General features: G+C 49.5%; 5 protein-coding genes across 5 annotated transcripts; 3 read left to right on the top strand and 2 right to left on the bottom strand.

The window, feature by feature from the left end:
- Positions 1–1261: 1261 nt before the first annotated feature.
- Positions 1262–2620, top strand: cpa1 (carbamoyl-phosphate synthase (glutamine-hydrolyzing) CPA1; the record flags this gene model as incomplete). Its single annotated transcript, XM_057062984.1, has 1 exon — positions 1262–2620. The coding sequence occupies one exon, from the start codon at positions 1262–1264 to the stop codon at positions 2618–2620; it is 1359 nt and encodes a 452-aa protein (XP_056923899.1).
- Positions 2621–2884: 264 nt separating this feature from the next.
- N7503_003436 (uncharacterized protein) lies at positions 2885–4470 on the bottom strand (the record flags this gene model as incomplete). The annotated part of the gene is made up of 9 exons (XM_057062983.1): positions 2885–3092; positions 3166–3330; positions 3392–3449; positions 3509–3654; positions 3715–4146; positions 4215–4239; positions 4296–4310; positions 4363–4391; positions 4442–4470. 9 exons carry the CDS (start codon positions 4468–4470, stop codon positions 2885–2887), a joined length of 1107 nt encoding a protein of 368 aa, XP_056923898.1.
- Positions 4471–4648: 178 nt separating this feature from the next.
- cwc2 (active spliceosome conformation promoter CWC2) lies at positions 4649–6341 on the top strand (the record flags this gene model as incomplete). Its single annotated transcript, XM_057062982.1, has 10 exons — positions 4649–4869; positions 4944–5061; positions 5120–5222; positions 5292–5320; positions 5391–5412; positions 5466–5512; positions 5569–5665; positions 5715–5740; positions 5791–5827; positions 5881–6341. 10 exons carry the CDS (start codon positions 4649–4651, stop codon positions 6339–6341), a joined length of 1161 nt encoding a protein of 386 aa, XP_056923897.1.
- A 353-nt stretch (positions 6342–6694) lies between these two features.
- On the bottom strand, positions 6695–11606 carry cpcC (putative protein kinase (Gcn2); the record flags this gene model as incomplete). The annotated part of the gene is made up of 4 exons (XM_057062981.1): positions 6695–7863; positions 7918–8920; positions 8975–11347; positions 11424–11606. The coding sequence occupies 4 exons, from the start codon at positions 11604–11606 to the stop codon at positions 6695–6697; spliced, it is 4728 nt and encodes a 1575-aa protein (XP_056923896.1).
- Positions 11607–13119: 1513 nt separating this feature from the next.
- N7503_003433 (uncharacterized protein) lies at positions 13120–15373 on the top strand (the record flags this gene model as incomplete). Its single annotated transcript, XM_057062980.1, has 2 exons — positions 13120–13159; positions 13209–15373. The coding sequence occupies 2 exons, from the start codon at positions 13120–13122 to the stop codon at positions 15371–15373; spliced, it is 2205 nt and encodes a 734-aa protein (XP_056923895.1).
- Positions 15374–15648: the final 275 nt, after the last annotated feature.

Below are 15648 nucleotides of genomic sequence, written 5' to 3'. Positions count from 1 at the left end.
ATACAGATATGTCCTCTTTGGATACAAATTCCTAGTCACTCCGGATAGACTTTTTTTTCTATATCATCTATATCAGGTAGAAATAACTAGAACTCGCTATGGGACACTTAGAAATCAACTTTTAGTTCGCAAAAATGAGCGCTGTCCTTCCAGCACTAGAGCGGGGACTATTACGAGATAGATTTGTTTTTCCTCACATTAGGCGAAAGAATAGTGCAATAGGAATAGCCATATCTGCGCTATTACACCGACTCCTTAACAACAACCCCACTTCAAATCCTAAAGGGCGTCCAGGCGCCTCGACGACTGCAGCCACCAGGATATTTGAGGTTTCCAATTGACATTCGGGACCGGGCCGCATATGATGCCATAGAAACCTTACGGCATCCACTTGGGATCGCTTGAGTTCTGCATGGTTCATAGTACTGTACAGTACTGCGGGTTTTTGGTTCAAGCGGCGGTCAACATGTTTGGTTGCAGGTGGCTGGGCGGTGGACCTCGATCGCCAGGGCTATGTCGAATTGGGTTACGATTGGGTAATTGGGACGATCATGACGGGACTTATGTCAATTCCAGGTTTTTAAGGCTGCCATTATCTTTTTTTCTGTTTGTTTCAAAGAGCTTTGTAAACATGGTGCGTACTGTAGTTTTTGATCTTTGAACTTACCGAGTAGAACACAATTGAGGTTCAATATTTTTATCTAGGTGATAAAAAACTACAGATACTGCCTATCTACTAGCTAACGATATCTTTGGAAATCCAATGACTGCGATTTGCTAATTAGCGGTGAGATGCTATTAGGTACTATCGGGTCTGATAAGGCGGAAATGGACCAGTCAGCAATCGTGGCCTGCCGATGTCGGCCCGGGCTCTTGATTGGCCACCGCCGCTCGGGGCACGTGCCCGCACTGAGTCAACGAAAAACCTCTTTCCGGCTGCCGTCCTCTCTTCTTTCTCTTCCCCAGTTTACCCTTCACACTCCACTTAAAGCATTCGATACTCATGTCTCACTAAGGAATTTATTTCCCTCCCTTTCTCTTGACTGCTACACCTAGAGTCGCGCTTATGTGTTTGGCACCCTCAACTTTCACCTCCCAGGACTATATCTCGGGTATGTCCCTCGATCAACAACCTCTTTATCTCGCCATTGACCCTCCATACTAATACTTTTCCCCCCTTAGATCACCTTTGGAAGTCTTCCATTAACTGAATCGACCTACGTGTTTATTGTTCAGTAAATTATCGCATATACATCTCAAAATGTTCATGAACGTCTTCAAGGCCATGCCCACCCGGGCTGCGGCTTTCACCACCATGAAGAGCCCTGCTCAGGCCCGCTTCATGGCCACGGTCCGTCAGCGTGCTGCTATGGAACCCGCTACCTTCACTATTCGTGACGGTCCCATGTTCACCGGAAAGTCTTTCGGTGCTCGCTCCAACATCTCCGGCGAGGCCGTCTTCACCACCTCCCTGGTTGGGTACCCTGAGTCCCTGACCGACCCCTCCTACCGCGGTCAGATTTTGGTCTTCACCCAGCCTCTGATTGGCAACTACGGTGTTCCCTCGGCCGAGAAGGATAGCAATGGACTGTTGAAGTACTTCGAGTCCCCCAACCTGCAGGCTGCCGGTGTCGTCGTCGCCGACGTTGCTGAGCAGTACAGCCACTGGACTGCTGTTGAGTCTCTGGGTGAGTGGTGTGCCCGTGAGGGTGTTCCCGCCATCTCCGGTGTCGACACTCGTGCCATTGTCACCTACCTCCGTGAGCAGGGTTCTTCCCTGGCTCGCATCACTGTTGGTGAGGAGTACGATGCCAACGAGGACGAGGCCTTCACCGACCCCGAGCAGATCCACCTGGTGCGTCAGGTCAGCACCAAGCAGCCTTTCCACATCAGCGCTGCTGACCCCACCTCCCACGTGGCTGTCATCGATTGTGGTGTGAAGGAGAACATCCTGCGAAGCCTGGTCGGCCGTGGCTCCAGCGTCACTGTCTTCCCCTTCGACTTCCCCATCCACAAGGTCGCCCACCACTTCGATGGTGTCTTCATCTCCAACGGCCCCGGTGACCCCACCCACTGCCAGGACACTGTCTTCCACTTGAAGCGCCTGATGGAGACCTCCCAGGTTCCCATCTTCGGTATCTGTCTTGGTCACCAGCTGTTGGCTCTGGCTACCGGTGCCAGCACCATCAAGCTCAAGTACGGAAACCGGGCTCACAACATCCCCGCTCTGGACTTGAGCACTGGCCGCTGCCACATCACCAGCCAGAACCACGGTTACGCTGTTGATGCCTCCACCCTTCCCTCCGACTGGAAGCCTTACTTCGTCAACCTGAACGACCAGAGCAACGAGGGCATGATCCACAAGTCTCGCCCCATCTTCAGCACCCAGTTCCACCCCGAGGCCAAGGGCGGTCCTCTCGACTCGTCCTACCTCTTCGACATCTACCTGGACAGTGTGCTGAAGTACAAGAACAGCCAGGCTGGTCTGTACCCCCAGCGTGACAGCCGCCCCAACGGTCTGTTGGTGGACCTTTTGGCTAAGGAGCGTGTGGGTGTCCAGCCCACCATCGGTATGCAGAACATTGCTGCTGCCGCTGCTGCTGCTGCTGCTTCGGCTTAGTTGATCTGATGTTTTATTGGGAGTTTGGCACTTGGTTGGAAAGGCAAATATGGGGTTCATTTTGTTCATAGTTCATTGTGACATTTCAAATTTTATTTATTCAAGAAATAAGTTATAACATAACTATTCCTTTTAGTAGCTGCATGTAGCTGAAAAATAATCTTGATTGTAAGATAAACAGTAAGTATTGTCATTGAGCATATCCTTGTCTTCTGCATGGCTTTTTTTCTTCGTTATCAAATCGTAGAAGCTTCACTGTAGAAACTATTTGGCCACAATGGAAACCACATCCTCATCCGCTATCGCATGCCCCAAGCCCACACGTTGTGGCACATGTCTGGCACTGGCACCCCACACCAAGGCATATTTAAATGTATCCTTGAGGGTACGGTGAATCTGGTCACACACGTCTTCAATCGTGGAGTCCCGACGCACGATAAGCGCCTCATCGAATTTAGGGTCTGTTCCCTTTCTGTATTCCGGTTGTCAGTTGGATTTAATTATTCTTGCAAATCGTATCCCAAGTAAGAGCAGGGTTTTCATACCGCTTGGTGTAAAGACGCATCAATCTCAACTCCTTCCAGATCCGCTCAACAACCTCCTGCACTCCTAAATCAAGTTCACAACTCATCACGGCTGTGTAAGGCTCACGAGCCAGCTGGTCCAGGAACTCGAGGCTGACGCTATCAATCTTGTTGTAGACATAAAGGCTAGAACAATGTTAGCGAATCCACATTATGATCATCAGGCCACTTCAGGTCTTATTCTCACCAGCGAATGTACTTGCGGTGGTCTTTCATGATGACATCGATGAAGTCGTCAATTGTGGCTATCATTCAAATTAGTAATTTGACACGCATCGAGGTTCAAAACATGTATCACACTTACCATTTTCATCTCGCACCAGCACTTCACAGTTGAGAATCTTGTAGTCCCGCAAAACGTTGTAGATCATCCGCTCATCCAGACCCTTAGGTGGTTGCGAGAAAGTGATCTTCATGCCACCAGCACTCTTGACCTTGAGATAAATATTCCTGAGCACCAGTCAGTCATCCGCAACTAACAACCTATCATCCCATCAACTGAATACATACGGGGGCTCCTTATTCAAACGAATGCCAACGGCATCCAACTCCGCCTCCAACAAAGCCCTTTGCTCTGCCTTCTTAGTCGCATCCAAGACCATCAAAATCAAGTCACTGGTCTTAGCAGCCGAAATAACCTGACGACCACGACCCTTTCCTTCCGAGGCACCCTCAATGATACCGGGCAAATCCAGGATCTGGATTTCCGCACCACCATACTCCAGGACACCGGGAATAGCTGTCAGAGTAGTGAAAGAGTAGGCTGCAGCCTCACTCTTGGTCTTGGTGATCTTGGACAAGAAAGTGGACTTTCCGACGGATGGAAATCCGACAAGTGCTACACGCGCATCACCGCTCTTGCTGACATCGAAACCAGCACCACCACCGGAGCCGGCACCACCTACTGGCTCGAGGAGTTGAGCTCGCAGACGAGCAAGTTTTCTGTTAGAAAGTTAATTTGGTGATCTTGATACATCCACCCACGTGGGTAGAGAGTGCGGAATGCGTACCCTTTCAATAGACCCAGATGATATTCTGATATAGAATCAATACATGTATCAACTTGAAATTTCAACCAGGCTGGATCTTACCTGTCGCCTTATTCTCTGCGGGGCATGTTAGCGGGGTGATAAGCGTTTGGATATCGGGTCAACTTACTCTGCGTCCGGCGCATCTCATCCTCAATCCTGCAGATTTATAAGCATCAACCCGTAGACATCATCTCCAGGGTACATACTCCTTGATCTTTTCTGTAATGTTCACCATTGTGCCGGTTGATTCACTCCAAACTCGCTAAATGAGAAATATCAATTCGAGTTAAGCGTTTTTGTTCGTGAAAACCGGCCGCCAAGATGATTATGTAATCGCTTTTTGCACCTCCGTTCAAGCTCCGCGATACTGCGAACCTTCATTCAACGTTCATCTCTCCATTTTCGCCCCAACCATGGCCGAATCACCAATCGCTGAGCCTGCGATGGCGCAAGATACTGCTCTCGTGTCGGAGGAGCAGTCAGAGCAGCAACAGCAGCTTGAACCCGTCAAGAAAACCAAGAAGATCATTCGGAAGAAACGCCGCCCAGCTCGCGTTCAGGTCGATCCTTCAGAAATCAAGTCTGAACAGCCCCCACAGACTGGAGATCTCTTCAATATTTGGTACAGCAAATGGTAAGTGTTTTCTGGCCGCGATCGTGCTCCGTTTGCTTTGCGCCGAATCATTCGCTAACTTGCGCTTGAAACAGGTCCGGCGGTGATCGCGAAGATAGATTCGGATTGAATACACCTGCACCGACGAGATGCGACCCTATTAAGGATTCGGGATACACCAAGGCGGATCGCGTGACTGGTTCATTCTTCTGTGTACGTGCGCTCAAAATTCCCCGCTACGAATCAGTTTGCTGATACTTGGTCTCGATAGCTTTATTTCGCGAAGGGAACGTGCTGCAAAGGAGCGGACTGTGAATACCTTCACCGGCTACCGACTATTCATGATCTCTTCAATCCTAACGTGGATTGTTTCGGTACGGAACTATACCTTGAAACGATAAGTGATAAGTGGTTCATGAACTAACGTCTTTGTGATGGAACAGGTCGTGACAAGCATTCGGATTACAGAGATGTATGTTTTCCCCTTCGATAAAGCTCACTGAGGCCATGATACCGGGATAGCCATGCTGACAACTATATAGGACATGGGTGGTGTTGGATCTTGTAAATCATATCGAGAACCCTTCTTTTGTTTCCTCTACTGACCTTCGATATAGTCCAACGGCAAAATCGCACACTCTACGTCGGCAGAATTCATGTCTCGGTATGCTTGCGATACATCCATTGTCAGAAGACCGGGAGCTGACTATATTGTTACAGGACGGAATTGAAGAAATTGTGGCCCGCCATTTCGCGCCATGGGGAGAAATTGCACGAACCCGAGTTTTGACCGGCCGCGGAGTTGCTTTCGTGACATGTGAGTTATCCCAAAGCTCATATCGAGTACCCATGCTAATACCTCATAGATGTGAACGAGGCCAACGCCCAATTTGTAAGTGGAATCGCAATGCGCACAGGGCGCTTGACTAATATAACATACAGGCCAAGGAAGCTATGAGCCACCAAGCCTTAGATGACAGTAAGTCTAACTGAAGTAGCATGAAAGACTGTTTATCTAATACATTCCAACAGACGAAATCCTGAACGTACGATGGGCAACAGTTGACCCCAACCCAATGGCACAAAAGCGCGAGGCACGTCAATTGGAAGAGCAAGCCGCTGAAGCAGTGCGCCGCGCACTACCGGCAGCTTTCGTGGCCGAGATCGAGGGTCGAGACCCCGAAGCTAAGAAGCGCAAGAAGATCGAGGGCAGTTTCGGATTGGATGGATACGATGTTCCAGATGATGTGTGGCACGCTCGCACACGACAGCTCGAGTCAGCACCGGAGGCTGCTCAGCTTGAGGCTTCGGAAGAGCAGTTGATGATTGAGCCGTCATACGCACAGCCTGAGCCCGAAGCTCAGAATGGAATTTTCTCTAGTGCGACTGTGGCTGCGCTGCGTGGACTGGCTGGTGGTAATGTTAAGACACAGGCTGCGTCCAAGCCTTCTGGGCCTTTAGTTGCTTATGGAAGCGATGATGAGAGCGATTAGACTTTGGTTTATGCTGTGTGGGCAAGACTGCAATCTATAACTTTGTGATTCTTTGTACTATAGCGATACCTCTTCAAAATTCAAAAGATTCTTGCCCCAAAGCGGTCTTCGTTAATATTGACGTTATTCATAACGGGGTATCCCGAGTACTCGCTAAAACATGCATGACATGACGATGAGGGGGATAGTTCCAGGACAGCCTGGAAGAAAAGTCACAAATACAAACAACCGCCCATAATACAGGTATGCAGGAATGCCTTGATGCAGACAAGATAAAGCAAAGATTCAAAGCACTGACTCCCCTTTTCAAATCCCCTTCCCCCCTCCTCCCCATTTCTATTTCTTATTCATAATCATCTGTCGCTGCAGCCGAGGTCGTAGTAAACGCACGAGCCGGTCCGGTAGTTGTAGATAAACGCATTAGTGTAGCCATCAGGTCTCTCACTAGACCGAGCCTCAGATGCAAAATCCATGAGAAGATCATAAACTTGACTGAGGTACTTCCGTTCAGTAAGCGGAGCATTCTGAATAACACTCCGCCAGCTCTCCGTATCCGAAAGTCTCGTTCCACGAATAGCAGCAAGGACCTCGTCACGGGTATCGATAGCAGCGACAGGTCCATTGCGGGCACTATCGGCAACTTCACGAGAAGAAAGTAAAGCCGACTCCACAATGTTTCGTCGATTTGTCTTCTTGCTCCGATGCTGAGGCACGAGAATACGGACGTTGTTCGCTTTTTCGTTGGATTGGATTGCGTCTTGCTGGTTTGGTTGGCGGAATTGACGTTGTTCGGACGTTCCTTCGCGGTGGTGACGGGCCTGGACTTCGGATCGGAGCCAGGGGATTAGCTCTGAGCTTCGGATGTCGAATTCTTCGCGACGGACTAGATTGCGGACTTTGTAGCCACGTTCCTTGCTGTCTGCCTTTGCGATTACGATCCAGCGGTGGTTGTGCTCCCGGTATTTCGCCATTAACTCTTCCAGAGAGGAGGCGTCCACGGCTATTTCGGCGCTGATGTCGTTCGTCCAGAGGTCTTCAGCGATCTTTATTCCGGTCGTACGGAGGACCGTTGGATCGAAACTGGCGACCAGGACATCGCATCTGCGGGTTGTCCAGTAATCTGCGCCGGTGTCTGTTTCTTTTGGAGGGGCTCTGGTTTGGAGGTATCCGGCCATTGACATTACAAGTCGATCGGAGCTGAGGTTGAATCCGACAGCGTGTGCTTGTGGCCGACTGGACAGGGCCTTCGGCGAGAATTCTTGGATCAGACGGTCATATCGGCCACCTGCAGCGAAGACATCACGGCGCTTTTGATCGAAGACACATTGGAAAAGTATGCTTCCTCGGTAGAACTTGTCGTTCAAGCTGCTCAGAGGGTTGATGTAGATTTTGCGTTTCACACCAAAGCTTTGCAGGTAGGTCATGAGCAGGTTCAAGCGAGCAAAGATGGCGGGAACTCGATCTGCGTATTCGGTGCCTTCCATAATGGCTTGCAGTCTCCGCTGCGTTTCTTTCGGTGTATCTATTATTTGAATATTAGTATTGTTTGTTCGACGGCAGAATATTTCACACATACCTCTGAAGTCAAACCGAGCAAGGTCGTCCAGCGAGGTAGACGCCACACCAATCGATGGAGACCGAAGTTCACTGCGAATCTTTTGCATCGTCCATTTCCCAACATTGAGTTTGCTGATAATCTCTTTCACCAACGGAATTTGAGAAGCAGTAATGCGACAGAATTCCATGATAAGCTGTAGGAGATCAGAGTGATTGACAAGGAAGCACATTGAAGCTGACCGGAGGGGCGGAAATTCTTCAATAATCTCGTCTACTACTTTGATGACCTCGGCCTCTTTCAGAGCAAGATCCAAAGTGTTGTAGGAAACGATATCGAAGTCCACCTCCCGATGAGTCCGGGGCTCACTTCCATGAGCCGAATCTCTGTAAACAGTTCCAAAAGCAAATGTCTTTTCCAGCGAGCGATCCTGTCGGGGAATTGCACGCGCATTTGGGAGTGTGAGATCAAACGGCAGTTGTAGAAGGTGACCTGAAACATCCAACAACCGCACGGCTTGGCTGGAATAATGGTGAGATCGTGGGAATAGCATTTGTCTCGCCGATTCCACGGCGCCATGTCTTCGGAAGATGGAAGTCAATCTCTCCTGGACAAGGCCTTTAACGAGTAGCTCATTCGCAGCTGGGGCCCCGTGAGAGTCCATATCCCAAGCGATATCCTCGAATTTCTTCGGCGATTGTGAAAATATCGCAGAGAGAATTTTCTTGTAATCAGGGGAGTTTGGATCGGAGAGCAGATGCACAATTGCACGTCGAAAGGTCTCTTCTTCAACCTGAAGAGGAATCCTTCCACTAGACAGCAGCTCGACAGCTGTTGGCCGTTCGCTAGGCGTGTGATTGAGAAGAGACTCAATGATTTGGCCTTGAACAAACTTTTCAGATTGTTCAAAAGTAGATGGGAGTTTATGATCAGGCTCTCTGATCGCTCGAAGCGTTTCATCACGCTCCATGCCTGTCGGCAGCGGATGACACATCTCGAAGAAAATGACACCAAGGGAGAACATCTAACATAGATTAGCATTATGGATATATAGCACTTCTGGTTCAGTGATACTCACATCAACTTTCTCGTTGTACTGACCCGCATTTCCTGACTTCATCTCCGGTGCGACATAGTAGGTCGTTCCCAGACTACGGGTGAAATTGCCATCAAAATCACCTGGGGCGGACGAACGTACTGCTGTCGTGAATTGACCGCTAGTAGCGAGACCAAAATCACCAATGCGAGGGTTGTTGGCAACATCGATGAAGATATTGTCCGGTTTCAAGTCGCGATGAATAATGCCGTGGCTATGTATATGGCTCAGACCATCAAGAATCTGTCGGAAAAGGCGCCATGACCGATCGACATCATCACACAAGCCGTTCTTGATCAGATCCCGCAGTGTGTGCTTCTCACAATACTCCATTTGAATGTACAGGGTATTCAAGACCGGACGACCGTATGAGCCAGATCTAGTGTGGCTAAGCTCAGTACTGTCTTTGCTGTCCGTTGCGTACCATCCAGGCGAATCTTGATGACGACGCTCTGAGATTGTTCCCTCATTTTCTTCATCACTATCGCTGGCAGCAAATTCAATCTTGGGATACCCGCTGGAACTAATAAAATCAAGACCACCAGGGCTCAGTTCACGATGATCCTGGCTGCCAAATGAATCACCGTCGGTAGATGAAATGGCCTCTTCATAAATGTGATGGAAATCTTCCTCTAGCCACGCGGTATAGTACCGAACGACATAGGGGTTGTTCAATCGCGAAAGAAGCATAATTTCAGATAGGGTATCCTTCAACGCTGGGGCGGAGGACTCGGTGATCTTTTTGACGGCATAAAATCGACCATCGAGCTTATTTCTTGCTTTGACGACTTGTCCAAATCCACCTCGTCCGAGGTGGCCCGCTTCGTCAAAATCGTGATGGTATCGCGAGAATGTTGGGAGGGTGCCAAAAGAGTCCAGTCGGGGCCTCCTCTGCATGGATACAGAATTGGAAGTTCTTTCACGCATTGTTAAAGGCGCATCAACCCGGAAGAACTCCGACGGCAGCAGTTGGAAGGCAGTCGCACGTTTCTTGGGGTCAGGTCGGAAGAACTCCCGAAGTAGATCCTGCAATGACGGGGAGAGACCTAAGGAAACCATTAATTGGTTGGCAGAGGTATATCTTAGCAAGACATCTTTTCCGAAGGCCATCTGCAGCATAACAATGCCCAGGTCCCAGACATCAGTCTTCATAGTTGGTAGAGCGCCCTCCTGTGTCAGCTCAGGAGGAATCCATAGTGGCGACTTGGATGCATTCAGAGAACGCTTTGTACCAGGGGAGTCTGGCAGAGCCTCTTCCACGCTAGACTGTAGCTTTACAGTCGTTGCACCGGATCCATTCCTGAATATCATGACTCGGCCACAGTTGATAGTTCCATGGACAAATCCGCTCCGGCGATAAAATTCCAGGGCTTCGAGAAGTTGAATCATCCAGCCGCGGAGTGTCTCAACTGCAACAGTACCGACAATATCAAGAAGTTCAGAGAGCGAGCCTTTGTTAGCATGCTCAAAGAGAGCATACACGGTCCACAGATCATCCGACGAATTGAAATCGCTAATAGGACGAGTGATTTTGAATCCTACAAAATCAACTACATTGGGATGCCGAAGTCGTTTCAGGCTCTCCAATTTATCCTCGCTGGTCCGCATCTGCTCACGGAATGAAACAACATTCGAGCTTTTCTCATCTAGGAATATCTCCTTGAGGACTAGTTGCGGGACATGGCACCGACCTTCGGATACAACTGGCCTCACAGTGTATGTTGTCTTAGCCTGTTGGGAGTGCAGTAGTGTTTTTCCATGCACGGCACGGAACACCAATGGTTGACCATCAGTATCATGTACAGCCACCGGCGGGTCAAAGGAAATAGCACCCGGCGTGTTCTCCACAAGATCATCCACTTCATTGGAGTCCACCCCACTAGTGCGGCTCTTGCGTCGCAAAGCTCGGACTCGGTTTCGCTGCCGAATCTTATCCTGAAGCATTGCCTGCAGAGCGTGCTCTTCCGCCGCACTAGCAGCTTCCTGTTTGCGAATTTCCTCCTGCTTTTCAAGCTCCGCACGTTGAATGGCTGCCGCTTTTTGTTCCATCCGCTCCTCTTCAAGACTGGGGAGGTCTTTATTCTGCTCACGCGCTTGCGCTACATCCTCCAGAATATCCTGGATCGATACCGCCAGCTCATAAATCATTTCAGACCCCAAGAGGGAAGCGGGCTTTTCGCGAATGATTTCTTGAATGCGGGAGCGGGCCCCATCGCGAAAGTCGTCCAAGTTGTTCAGAGAAAGATTAGGGACGCTTTTAGGGTAGGTGGCAGGCAGCTCAACTAGAAGCCTTAGACAGATATCTGGATTGGAGGAGGCCCGAAGGTGGAGCTTAAAAATCACGTTCGAGGATTGCTATGTTGGGTCGTAAAGGTCAGTCACGTCTATAACATTGAAAGTCAAGAACACGAGAACAGAAGCTGATACACACCTGCCATGCTGATGGCCGGTTTTCGACGTCTTCAAAATCATCGCCATAGATTGAGCGAAGCGCTGCCACCTCATTAAGGTGAATTTCTCGGTAATTGGTAGTTGGGATCGGGGATGTTAAGGTCGATGAGTCGGAAGATTGCTTTTTCTGGCGGGGAGCTTTCTTCCTATTTTTGGGAGGCATCGCGGGGGCGTGGCGCGAAATCGCCCTACATCCGGATTTGAGTGAACGACATGGGGAACGAAAAAGAAAAATAACAATAGGAAGTAAGAGAACAAGGTTCTCCAGGGCTGTAATTTCGCACGAGGGGGAAAAACAGGCGGTCAGATAGAACTTGAGTTATCGATAGCAAAAGTGGAGTCACCGCTTACTATGAATTGACGTCCCGTTGGTTACAAGTATACTCGAACACGAATATGAGCATATTGCAAGAGATCTGGAAATCTAATGCGTATATTTTATCTGTACTTCAATATAGCCAGGCCAGAATGATTGCGCATAAGGTACAGAAGACTCCCTGCCCAAGTGTGGAGATGTCTGCGTTGGTTAAACTCCTATACATTTGGCACTGCAGTAGTCGGTGCCACCATTTGGTGGCTTCAACCTTTTGTCAAATTGACCCACATACGTACTGCGCAGTCTTGCTGCTAATCTTCAAACATTCGAGAAAAATTCATCAATAGTAAGAATGTTCGAATGGCCGTCTGCGAGTAGTATAAAACCCTCTGATAAGAGTGTAGAATTAGGAAGAATCAGAAAGATTAGCTACTGTACGCATGGTAAATGGGCTCTACGCTGTTGAAACATGGCTTTTGCCTCCAAAGTACGTTATGTGATCCACTTATCATCATTGTGGGTCGTCTAGAAGAGTTGGCCACCTAGGTTATACTAGTCGGTGTACAACATACGGGGTCATCAAGCCCATGATCATAAATCTGGGCAAGGACAGCGTAAAGAGATTCGAAATGAAAATTCATTTATTGGCATAGCCATTCATCTATCCTGCAGATCCAACCCGTAGAGAACCTATTCCTCTTCCAGGATACTAACCCCGGTAAATTGCATGTAGCCTTGCTCTGAGGATCCAATTGCCCTGCGAATCAGTGTCACCAAACTTGGAAATGCAATATGGCTCATGTAACTCATGGGCAAACGGTGCGAAGAATCGAGTCTCCCACTACCAAGATCAGCGGTACATACTGCGGTACATACCACCAATGACTCCACTTGCCTTGGCTGTGAGACTAGCAAATCGCGCCGTCGGCGAATCCAACTGTACTAGTAAAATCAAAGACCAACCCAGAGAATTGGAAGTGTCGAAGAAAAGGGCAACTTGGATGGCCAGTCAAAGAAACTCCGATTTAGAAAGAGGCATACTGTCACGTAGTAACCGTGTAGATTTGACGTTTGGATTTGGCAGTTAGCGGTGTGCGTGATGCGAGGAGCATGAGGTCACATCAACAGACAAGGGGCTATCACACGATTAGGGGCCGCCAGTCCGGCTGATGATTTCTCTGGGTGTCTAAAATTATATTTTGTACTCCAGGTCATTTTCTTAATTTGATGTTAGACCTTCGGGGCATTTGGAAAGACGCGGCTCCGATCTGATGTTGATTGATTACCAATAAGCGCCCTTCCCCGACGCGTTGTTTACTCGTCACAATTTCTCCCGCTTACCTCTCCGCACCACAGCAAAATGCTGGACTGGATGAAGGGAACTGAGCCAGAGGCCGCAGGTGAGTCTATATGTCATAAAGCAGAAAGCAAAATGTTAATAAATTACAGACACCTCTAAGGTGCTAGAGCCCCCCGAGACCCCAGCTCCCGTATTTGCGATTCGCGCCTTCAAGAGTGCTTTGTTTGGGACCCCAGGCGCAGACGATGAAAAAACCCCTCACCCAGCGCAGCCAAAGCAATCAGTTCAAGATCATCGGCGCAGCAAAAGCGATACCACCAAACCTGTGCCCATCCCCATCCCCCAGAAATTGGAGCCCAACAAACCCGATCTGGACGCGATAGCAAACCCCTCAGGCTCCCCAACAAAGAGCATTCTCGTCACGCCAGGGACGATCTCGAACCGACGGAAGACTGTCTCTTTTGGTGAAAGTGTGGTGGACAATGAAGGGAAACGCGACAGTAATTCGCTGAAGGTGGTCAAGACGCCCCCGAATCCATCAGGCAATCTTAGCACTCAGTGGTTGTCCGGGTCGGCCGGCGGCAAACCGCACAGCAAGCTGACGCAGACCTTGATGGATGCTCGCGATAATGCGACAAAAAATGCCGACTCGAACAAATCCTCGGATGCTACGTCCGATGCCAACACCGTCACGCGCTCCCAGTCCAAAGATGATAGCGAAGGGGAGGATATTACGCTTAATTTGGATGAACCCCGGTCGGAATCCGGTAAATACTGGAAAACCGAATTCGATAATTATCGCGTACGCACGAACCGCGAAATCAAGAAATTAATCCATTACCGGACTATTGCGAAGTCTTACGCCCGCAAGAAGGATTCAGAGGCTCTTCGACTGGCGGATAAGCTCAAGGAGGAAGAAGAGAAGGTCGCGGAGATGGAGCGCCAAGTGACACGCCTTGCGTCTTCGATCACAGGACAAGGATCCAAGGCCGATAATGAGCAGTTGATCCAGGACTTGACAAAGCAAACCGCCTTGGCACTACAATACAAGCAGCAGGTCACTTCCCTGCGTACCCTCCTTGAGCAACAGGGGGTTGTCAAAGGTGGAGAGGCTCAGGTCAGCAAGCCAGCCAAGGAAAAGCCATCTTCAGAGACGTCCTCTGATGAGCTCCGGAAAGCGCAGAAGGAGCTCAAGGAAGCAAACGCCAAAATCGATGAGCTGAAGCGTCAAAACCCCGACCTGAGCACGCTTGAAACTCTCGCACAGAGCTCAGAAAAGAAGGCGCAAGAGCTCGAAAGAGAGAATAATAGCCTCAAGCAAACCTTAGCCCGTGTCAAGCAAGAAATGTCGCGATATGAAGGCCGGCGCAAAGAAAAAGAGAACAAGTTGAAGCAAAGAGAAGCCAAGCTGGAGGCACGCATTCAAGAGTACCGCGAGCGCCTCAAGAACACCACCCAAGAGCACCGACAATCAGAGGAAGCATTACGAAAGAGCTTCGATGACGAACGCCGCCGTATGCAGAGCCAGATTGACCAGCTAAGGACAAGAGTGTCAGCTGTAGAACGCGCCCCTACTCTCCGGCCTCAGCAACGGCATTCGCTCAGCCCGCGCAAGGAATACACGGGCGTGCAGGTATACGACTTTGCAGGCCAAAGCCAGACCCAGACCCAGAACCCCGATCACCCCGAGGTAGAGGAAGAAGCCACAGAGGACATCGAGGCACCACCCAGTCCGAGTCCACGCTCTAAATCCCGTGAAGCGCGACACGCACGCAACGCCACAACCGGTACCCTCGAGCTTAAACGTGCATCCCGAGATTTGCGAGACATCGCCGCAGACGACGATGAAGTTACACACTACCTGAACGAAATCCTTCCTCGACCTGCTCTCCGTTCTCGTCATACAGAACCGGATGTCATTCCTCCTTCCTCGCCCCCTGATATCAGCGCGCTTAAGTCTCTCGGCCGTGGACATCCAAAGTACCAACCTGGTGAAAACCAGCGCACATATCGTTCTCTCTACCTTCGAGATCCGGACGCAAATACCAATACAAATACACAACCAGCTTATGCAAACTCACACCGCCCACGAACACACATCAGGTCTACTTTGGAAAGTATTTCCGGACCGACTGCTTCACGGGTGGGTAATTATGCTGGATACACCATCTCTGGTGGAGAGCGGCTTGGGAGACGGTATGGATTGGCTAATGTGACCAGTGAAGCCCTGTCCCCCGAGCGAATTGCTGCGGCCAAGTCGCGGTTGAGGCAGAAGCGTGAGAAAGCGAAGGCTTCGGGGAAGGAGAATCTCTGAGGTTCATGGTTGTTTGATCAGAGTTAACGATCCATTTCTTTGTTAATGGAGGTGGAATTCAGTCTTTTTTTCTGGATGTGTATAGGGATGTTTCTACTTATTTTTTAGCGACGAATTGAAATCTCAAACCAGAATACCAATGAATCGAGAAGATCCATGTACACCATTGTGGAGCAATATCTGCGAATCTAAGATCTTCAGGCTGATCATATTATTGATATAGGCTTTTCGGTCGTTTTTTCCTAGGTCTGGGTCAAAGATAGAGGTCATTGTCA

The sequence above is a fragment of the Penicillium pulvis genome (genome assembly GCF_028828015.1).
Source record: "Penicillium pulvis strain IBT 33274 chromosome Unknown contig_1_segment0_segment0, whole genome shotgun sequence".
Lineage (NCBI taxonomy): Eukaryota > Fungi > Ascomycota > Eurotiomycetes > Eurotiales > Aspergillaceae > Penicillium > Penicillium pulvis.
The sequence above is the reverse complement of the archived record's forward strand: the minus strand, read 5'-3'. Positions and strand labels throughout refer to the sequence as shown.